Here is a 9901-nt window from a genome sequence, read left to right as displayed (position 1 = left end):
ATTAATGCAACAGCAGGAGGCCAACAGAACAGGGGAGGGCAACCCCACCAAGATCCAGAATAGAGATGAGGGTATAGATGGAGAATCCCCCAAAGATCTGGCGGCTGCAAGGACCTGGGGCTGGGGGGGATGTCAGAAACACGTGTCCCACAGTGACCTTGCTGGAGAAATGGATCACACAAGGAAGGGTCAGCAATGCCATTTACAAATCTGATGTGCAGCCAAGTGGGCCTGCCGCTGGCCCACCCCAGCCACCAGACGGCAGCAACTGTAGTGTCATCAGAAGGCAGGAAGCTAGCATCTCAAAACACCATCCCTAGTGACTGTCACATAGACTTAACCCTGATGCCACCTATGTGGAGCTGAGTGGTTCTTGTCTCCTTCAGAATAGAACAGACGTGTTCCAAGGTAAGTGGAAATATCACTAAAGGAAGAAACAAGGCAAGAGAGAGACAGACACGAGGGGTGGGTAGTGGGGGGACTGCAGGAACCCCAATCCACCATACTGCCAGGAGTGTGATGTCAGGACCTGCCTGTTTCAGTCCCATCCGCCACTGCCTGCGACAGTCAAGGTGCCTTCTGGGTCTCCCCCAAGACACTCCCCTCTTCCTGGGGAGGTGCTAAAGAAAAGGGGACCGAGTCACTGAGATTCCGAAAACAAGGCCCAAGCTGCCTGTGCACTGAAGGTCAGGGCTACGGTGAGGACCAGTGTTGAAAGGTGGGCACCATTAGGGTCCGACCTGAACAACAGATCCCCCCCCAGTTCTTGTGTTTTGAACACATACCCCCCAGCCAGTGCTGCTGTTTTTGGAGGCTGTGGCAAGTTGAGGAGGCGGGGCCTGACCGGAGGCAGCAGGTCACTAAGAGCTGGCTTTTGAAGGTTGTAATCTAGGTCTAGGTTCTAGCCAGCCCCCATGAACAACCACCTCCTGCTCTGGCTACCACAGGGGAAGCCTCTTAGCCAAACCTTCCTCTGACATGCTGCGCTGAAATTCCTTGAAACTGAGCACAAATTACAGCCTTTGCCCCTCCCCCTCAAGCTGTTTCTGTCAGGTTTGGTCACAGCAGGGGGGGGGATTACCAACATTTCTTCCGAAGCCCAGTTCACCCTGGCTACCAATACACAGGGTGAAGCCATGTGTCCTTATGGAACATCACAGTCCCTACTCCCAAATGAAAACAAACACTGAGAGCATCACAGTCTCTTGAGGGCGTGCAGCCTGACTGACCAGAAGTCGGCCATCAACGCCTGCTCTGTGCTTCCACATAGACACTGCATGTTGCCCCACCCGCCGAACTACATTCAGAAGCCACAGGTCAGGACTTATTCCTCTCCAGCACAGTTTAGGTTTCTCTGATCAGAAACTGGGTGATCCAACGAGTACTTAAAAGGCATTGTTTTTGTGTCATAAATTCATAACATTGAAAATCTAAAAAGGAGTATCTAAGCTGCAACCTGCCGAGTGACTACGCATTCCAGGGTAGCTATGGATGCAGGCTAACACACCTGTATGGCAATGTCAGAAGGCTGGACAACCCAATCTAAAGTACCAGCTGGGCCGTGATGGTACATTCCTGTAATCTCGGCTAGGAGGTCAGAGGTCAGAGTACAAGGGGTTCAAGACCAACCTCAGCTACACAGCAAGTGTGAGGCCAGCCTTGGTTTCACAAGATTCTCTTGTGAAGAGAATAATCTCAACAAATCTAATACATGTTCCCAAAATCAACAGCTGCAAAGGCCTAGGCACATAGTCACTAGTGAAAAGATACCTACCGGGCATGATGGGAGGCAGAGGCAGGTGGATCTCTATGAGTTCTAGGTCAGCTTGGACTACACAGCAAGTTCCAGGCCAGCCAGGGCTACATAGTGAAAGCCTGTCTCAAAATAGATAGATAACAAAATGAAACCATTGGATTATATTCTGCAAGGGCCAATGGGAGACTCCTTCCTGAAACAGAAAGGAGCCCGTGAGACTCCTCCCCCCCCCCCAACAGCCCTGCCCTCGACACTCACCTCCTCGAGAAGCCTTGTGACAGCGTCTAGGTCACTGTATGTCTTGGTCATCTGGCCAACTCTTTCAGCACAGAGAACTGCAGGAAACAGAAAGAGCAGTGAGAGTTGGCAATAGGCGGTCCAGGGACAAAGGCTCCTCTACTGTGCCTGAGTGTCAGACACCAGGGGTTCTACCCACACTGTCCTGAACTGTGAACTATGAGAGAAGGCCTGAGGAGCCACCGGCCACACAGGCATGAACGGCAGCCGCTTTCATCGCTAACGCAGCCGTCCATGTAATTACTCAACAACAGCCGTAAGCCGACGAGTTCGCGGGACACATGCAGCCTTCGTCCTGCCTGGCCTAGATTCTACAGCTGTGCAGTTTCCGTACCAGCAGCAGTAGGGTACCACAAACATGACCACCATGGCTGCTGCACACGCATGCACACGTGTACCCACACACGGATGCATGCACACAGAGCACAGCTTCATCCCACAGACAGCTCACTGCAGCATGAGAGGCCGCTCAGGAACTCTCAGGCCCCTTCTGGTGGAGGACGGCTTTAGTCTGCTAACGTGTCTAGAGTTGATCACTTCAGCTCAGTGGCAAGGGACTCATGGGCACAGCGAGGAAGGCCCTGGACTTTTCCTCTATGGGCAAAGTGACTGCATTTGGATATAGGACCAATGGGAAATTTTTTTGAACCTGTCATTTTGGGTTAAACAGAAGTGTCCCAAGACTGGAAGCTTTTTGGTTGATAAAGTAGCAAACACAAGGGCCTGGGTTAGAACCCCAGAACCCATGTGAAAAACAAACAAACAAAACCAAACAAAAGAATCCAGGCATGGTGGTATCAGTTTGTAATTACTGTGCTGAAGAGATGGAGGATACTGGAATTGATCTCTTGCCTCCACAAGCACCCCCACACACACACGCACGCACACACACACAACTCTGTACTGATGGGATATGATGTGTGTAACACAGACCCTGGGGAAGAGTTCTATTAGGAGCGAAAGCGTTCATCATGACCCACATCCAGCGATAGCTCGTGAGAGGCACCTGGGACCCAAAGCCTCGCACACTGGAGCCTTGCTGGGGAAGCTGTCGCTGGAATCGAGTAGTCTCTAAATATTTTAGCAGTGCAAGCAGAGCTGATCCTAGAGCTGAGCTCAGAGAAACCTGATCTGCTGGAATGATTTCCTAGCCCAGGAGAGCCCGAAATCTGGTTTTCAATCTGAGGCATCAGCACCTCGGAAGCAGAAGCCAGGTCCTCCTCACCCTCTCAGAGCAGCCAGCCCTTCCCCCGCAGATCCCTCGGCCTTCTGAGGTGCAGACACTGCCTGGCTCCAGACCCTTTCCCAGCAAGGAAATGGCAGGGAGATGTGTAACAGGGGGTTAAACCCGTCTAACGTGCCGTCCACGGAGTCCAGCTCCAACTGCTCTGGGCAGTTCTGTAGTTGAAGTCGGCAAGCGCTCTCTTGTGTGAAGACTGTTGTGCCTGCCATTGGCACCGCTTCTCCTGGGCAGCTGTGAGGTCCACAGAGAGGGACAGGCCCAGAGCATGGCAGCCCCACTGCTCGTCCATTCACAGTGGGGGCACCAGGGACATTCCACAAGACTCAGGGCCACTGACTGAGTCCAATTACACAAGTAAAAGCCACTGCTTGCTCTAAGCAAGGATTGTATGAAATACACACACACACACACACACACACACACACACACACACACTAGTCCACAGAAAGCAAAAAAGCAGAGTAACTACAAAAATGCCAACATTTGAATAGATCACAGGTTTAATTTTCTTGTTTGTGCTTTAAAAATGATTCTAAAATAGCTACAGTAATGATATACTAGTAAGGGAAATTTATTAGATATTATTCAGGAAACATACAGTTGGTTAATACAAGGACATGGTACCTGAGCTGAGTTTTAAGAAAAATTAATAACAGCAGCAAGCTTTTTCTTTTCTTTTTTTTGGTTTTTCGAGACAGGGTTTCTCTGTAGCTTTGGTGCCTGTCCTGGAACTAGCTCTTGTAGACCAGGCTGGCCTCGAACTCCCAGAGATCCGCCTGCCTCTGCCTCCCGAGTGCTGGGATTAAAGGCATGCGCCACCACCGCCTGGCCAAGCTTTTTCTTAATAAACAGATAACAAAAATGCATCTTTATGGTGTGCAGTGAGATGCTGACCACATTTGACCATGGGGCACAGATGGATACGGGTTGCTCTGCAGCCCTTTACTGAGCATGCTCACTGAGGTCAGGTACTGAGCACATCTGGCTGTGTAGCTCATGCAATCCTCAGCGCAGTTCAGGGAGGTGGCTCTTCACACCATTGCACAAATCAGAAAACCAGGCCCTGAGAATCGTCACACAGCTGGGAGGTGCAGGGGTCAATGTGAGATGGACCCAGTAGGACAGCAGTTAACCTCCGTGTCTACAAAGTCAGACCCCTTCCCATCGGCCCTTCCCAGCAACCCTGCAGGTGGCGCTTCTTCAGGGAGAGCAGGACGCCAAGGGCACTGCGAAGGTCTGTTGTGCAGCCTGGAGAAGGATCTACTACAGCCGTCCTTTGGTTTTGCTCGGGTGAGTTTATTAAGTGTATACCAAGGCAAAGTATGAGTGTAAGCAGCAGATAGCATCGCCAGACTGTGCTTACAGCACGCAGCAGAAAGCAGGCTGGAGCTCCGATTGACCTTTCCCTCCACAATGACCTTCCCATGGCTTTGCACTCCCAAGGTTGGTAGGCGTAGGCATTTTTACGCCACAGGACAAATGACAGCCACCCCTGTTGGAAATAGCTTGCCTCCTAACTGTCTGCAATGACACAAGGCATCCACTCTTCAGCTAGTCAGCTTTTCTCTCCCCTCTGCTACCATCACAGAGCTGGGAGGTCAACACCTGCCCAGACACGGGGCCCTGAAGGACACAGTACCCAAGCGTGCTTAGTCTGAAGTGGGTGGGGCAGCCTGGCTTCCAGAACCAGCTTTTCTGTGAGCTCCAACAGCACAGAATGAAGAGCCCACATGGTGGACATCACAGGCCAGACAGAATGAGCTGTATGGTAGGAGCTACACCTCAGCCAGTCTGGCTCCTAAACTCAGAGAGGGCACCATAAAGGACAGGGCAAGGCTCAGGACGGTGTTCAAACCTGTGCAATGGAGCAGAGGGCATCCTGACCTTGGGGGAGGTCTTCACAGAAGACGGGGGCAGGGAACCCCAGGTCCCAGGCAGGCTCCTTAATTTCTGGGTCTTAGGATCCCTGGGTGGATCAAGACTGAGGAGCTGGAAAAGAGTGAACCGACCTTTAAACTGTAGTTGACTAAACAAGGCCTCTGCTTTTCAAGTTTCACTTTCCACTCAGGAAACACCATAAACTTCGGCCAAGTTCTCTCTTCGCAGGGACTCAGACCATGCTATCAGATAATGCATTTCCACCCCAAAATATGTCCAAAGGGGAAGCACAGAGGCAGCTATCAATCTCTATAATAGTGAACACAAGAAAACTAGGTCCAGATACTAACCAAGACGTTAACTGCTTCCTGCGGCAGCCAGCCAGCTAGACACACAGACATCCTCGGCCTTTAGAACGACCACCCACTCTAAGTGATGCCAGCCTCATGAACTGCTTGGGGTACACAAAAAAATAGGCCAACTTAGGAGAGACACTGCAGGCGGTTTTGAAGAGTCCAGGGGTGCGAGCTCCTTCCAAGAGCTGGGATTCTTATCTAGGCACAGAAGCACCACCTGTGATCCCAGCGTGCAGGTCAGCCAGGCCTACACAGTGAGAGCCTAGCTTCCATTTGTCCCCAAAAGCTAAGGATCCTGGGCTTAGGGACCAACAGGAAAGCACTAGAGGGTCTTCACAGGGAAGCATCAGTGCGTGGCTGTATTTCATAAAACATTTAGCCCGATATGGAATGACCGGGTGTGAGGTGCACACTGAGCCCAGTGACCCCTGCTAAACCTGCTGGATTGTTCTAGCAGGATCCTTCCTGGGTGACAGTAAATGGACTCCTACACGGGGAGAATGAGATAAGGCTGAGTAGGAGGTAGAGCGGGGTAGGCTCTTCCTTTTGGCTGGGACACAGCCAGCAAGAGCAATCCATCCCCGCTGATCAGCAGCAAGGTAGGCTGCCAATGAAACCGATGGTCTTGGGATGGTCACAGCGCTGTGGAGTGAGGTTCTGAGCACACTCCCAGAGCAGGGGAAGTCCAGTGAGAGAGATGCCTTCCAGGAGCTGGCTGGCTGCGGTGCATCTGGGAGATTCCACTCTGCAAGGCTGGAAGGGACCAAGGATTTCTTCCTGGGGACTAGCCCTGGGCAGGCTGACCAGAGCAAGGGACACCTAGGACTAGGTTGGGGTTCTGAGGGGCATCTGGATCCAAAACTCAGTGTACAATGTTTATGCAAATTTAACCACCCCCAAATGATTTTGAGAATACATGCTGGCAGACCCCAACTCCCCACCAAACCCCACATATTTGTGTGGGCAGGACTGGATGACAAGATCTAACTTGCAGGAAACTCAGGAGTGACCTTGGCTGAGGCCCAGATAAGAACAATTCTAGGGAAGGAAGCAATGGCTGTTGGGGTCACTGGGTCAGACACAGGCTGGCAGGACTGGGATGAACGAAGAGGAGGTGCAAACTGATGCTGACTGACAAAGGCAGCAAAGTTGGGGTGCTGGGTGCTGGGCATCAGGAGCAGAGAGGGGGTGCATGGAAGGTGGGATCGTGAGGAACTCCCACCTGCCCTTGCAAGGCACCCCGTCACCATGTTACACATTACATTACCAAGCTGAGGAAGCTCCTGACACTGGCCTGATTGCTCGTCCTAGAGCTGGGAGACCTCACTCTTCATCCGCTTTGGTGGAATGAATACATAGCTGCTGTCGCTGCTCAGCCTGGCTCTGGAAATTTCCCTCCCGCCAGCGTCAGCATTCTGGGTCTTCATGTATTTTTGGCATGAATACATAAATGAGCACTTTACACATGTGCATATATGTGTATGTACAAGTGCACTTGTGGGTATGTATATCAACAAAGATATTCCTACCCCTCAAGAAAATGCTGTTTCCACATAACTCAAAAACCACGCAGCCAGCATCCGTGAATGCAGGCTAGACAGGCCCGCCCATCCAATCTGCACGTGGAGCGGCCTGCGCTCTGCCCCACCTTCAAATCACTTCATTAAAGCCGATTTTCGACAATGTGTGTTTTGATAGCCAGGATTCCTCCCCGGAATTCCTCCTCCTGTCACTTTTACCTTATCATCTACTTCTCACAAAAATAAGTTTCATCTTTTCTAACTTGTATTATAAGGCATGCAGGCCAGCCAGCAAGACGGGCCAATGGGTAGAGCCACTCGCTGCCAAGCCTGATGAACTGAGTTCGATCCCCAGACACAAGTGAAAGGAGAGAACCAATTCCAGGAAGTTGTCCCTGACCTGCACAGGCATGCTGGGGCATACGTGTGTGCAGACACAAATATGTGAGTGTAAGAAAAAAATGTAACCGAGACATCCTGCATATGCATGTAAAGCAGACAAGTACCTAAAGTTCCAATGTGCCATGGGAGCAGAGCAGGTAACTGTGTGTGAGACAAGAGCCGTCCATACGTGGGTGGCTTCGCCCTTCTCAATGAGAAGCATCGCCACGGTGCAGCCCTTGATCTACAGGAAGCAAGCACAGTAAAGCCCACAGTCTGCCCTGTTCACACGGGTGGAGGGTGAAGGGCCTCGGCCTACAGCTCCATCAAATCCTGGCTGAGTCACCACACACACCAAGTCCCCAAGCCTCACAAAACAAGCGTCCTGTAAAGTTTGGCATGTCGACATGGCTTTCATTTATCATGTCCATGTTCTGCTTTAAAACGTCCGCAGCTCAGCCGCTGCCCTGCCACAAGCAGGGTCCATACACAGAAAACCCAGGAATGACATCCCCGGTGCAGTCAGCTCTTCCCACCTCCAGGCCAGGCAATCATGCCCACCCTCCACCTGAGCACACGGTGATGCCATCCTTGGCCTGCCCTGGCCTCCACACCTGTTATTTCCTTCTGGGAAGACTGTCTTCCTCTCACATCTCCATGGGGAATTTGTTTCCTGTTCTTTCCATAGCCCAGCAAGAAGGAAGTCCCTCTGGCTATCTGACACCCATGTCTCACCTCTCATGCCCACTTCTGTGAAATAAACCAGAAAGATCTGGCAAAGAACCATTGGCCACAAGGGCATCTCTGCGTGGGTTCTGTGAGTGGGTGAAGAGACGCAACCCCAGAGACACTGGGTGAGTGAGCTGAACATATTGCAAGCCAGAGAAACCAAAACCAAGGCTCTAAGAATTTAGGATAGCTAAGGTCATAGTCATTCAAGTTTCCTGAGTACCGGCCGGGCGATGGTGGCGCACGCCTTTAATCCCAGCACTCGGGAGGCAGAGGCAGGCGGATCTCTGTGAGTTCGAGACCAGCCTGGTCTACAAGAGCGAGTTCCAGGACAGGCTCCAAAGTCACAGAGAAACCCTGTCTCGAAAAAACAAAAAAAAAAAAAAAGTTTCCTGAGTACCTACTGATGGGAAATGAAGACATGTCTCTACCTAAACTTGAATATGGGTGTCCATGACAACAATAATCATTACAAGCAAAAAGTAGAAACAACACTCAGTAGCTGGCGAGTGAACAAGTGTGGAGTTTCCACACAGTGGAATATTGCTGAGCAGTAAAAGGAATGTGGAATGAATACATTCAACAACATAATTAAACTTCAAAATCCAAAAAAGGCACAAACGTTATTTTGCTCTAGGGCTCTATTCATATAGGAAGTGTGCTAGCATTTGCTTAGGCCCGAGACTGAGTGTGAACAGGCGTGAGGCTCTTACCAGGGAGGGAAGAGTGGAAAGTCTGAGTGTGAATTAGAATGAGGGTTGCACAATCTAGGGCATTTATAAAAACCATAAACTGCCCCGTAACAATGGGTGAATTTTATAGGATGCAAATTCCACCTTAGTATTTTCAGTAACCAAATACATGCAAACAAAGGCCCTAAACCGCGCCATCTCCCCACCACTTCCCTATAGCAATATAGTAATATGAAAGCATTCTTTTGTTCCTTCAGCCCTGACTAAGTGTTGCTGGGGTTAAATGCTGTTGCCAGGCAGGGAACCGTCCAGAAACATCAGCAAAGGAACCCACAGGAGGTCCTGCACCAACCAGAGTGACATCAGAAGACAACTGGAAAGGTCCTGTGGCTTGTGAAGAAATCCAATCCCAGGGGAGCTCCAGAGAGGGGTGAGGACACCTCATCACCAGAGCTCCAGAGGGGTGAGGACACCCCATCACCAGAGCTCCAGAGGGGTGAGGACACCCCATCACCAGAGCTCCAGAGGGGTGAGGACACCTCATCACCCAGAGGAGGAACATGCATGCAACCACAGACAAGCGCAAGTCAAACGTGGCAGAAAAATGAAAATGGGCAAGAAGGCTGCAGAAAAAGATGTATTCTCAAGAGGGCTTCAGGGAGCGGCTGTGACCTCAGCAAGCAGGAGGTGGTGGACATCCCCACACCACAGGAGCTTCGAGGCGGCTGGCTTCCAGGCAAAGGCACGCTGTTCCCTGGGACAGCAGCATGGGCACAGGCTATCTAGAGCCAGGGCCACCACAACAGCGACCCACAACGCACTGGCCCGGTCTGTGTGGTGACCAAGTGCGTATGTGATGTCAAGATGGCTCCCCAGTGTCATCAGTTCTGAAGCGGCATGACTACTCTGTGGACTCCCTTCCCCCATCTCTGCAGGCCAAGGGGCCGAGGGACTTCCCCCATCTCTGCAGGCCAAGGGGCCGAGGGACTCTCCCCATCTCTGCAGGCCAAGGGGCCGAGGGACTCCCCCATCTCTGCAGGCCAAGGGGC

At 51.4% G+C, this 9901-nt stretch overlaps 1 protein-coding gene across 1 annotated transcript in view; it reads right to left on the bottom strand.

The window, feature by feature from the left end:
* Positions 1-9901, bottom strand: part of Trak1 (trafficking kinesin protein 1) — a 105970-nt gene that overhangs the window by 40231 nt on the left and 55838 nt on the right. Inside the window, exon 3 of the mRNA XM_005348216.3 lies at positions 2015-2091. Coding sequence (XP_005348273.1) covers positions 2015-2091 — 77 coding nt within the window. The remainder of the gene's footprint in view (positions 1-2014; positions 2092-9901) is intronic.

This window comes from Microtus ochrogaster, chromosome 5 (assembly GCF_000317375.1).
Source record: "Microtus ochrogaster isolate Prairie Vole_2 chromosome 5, MicOch1.0, whole genome shotgun sequence".
In the NCBI taxonomy this organism is placed as follows: domain Eukaryota; kingdom Metazoa; phylum Chordata; class Mammalia; order Rodentia; family Cricetidae; genus Microtus; species Microtus ochrogaster.
The sequence above is the reverse complement of the archived record's forward strand: the minus strand, read 5'-3'. Positions and strand labels throughout refer to the sequence as shown.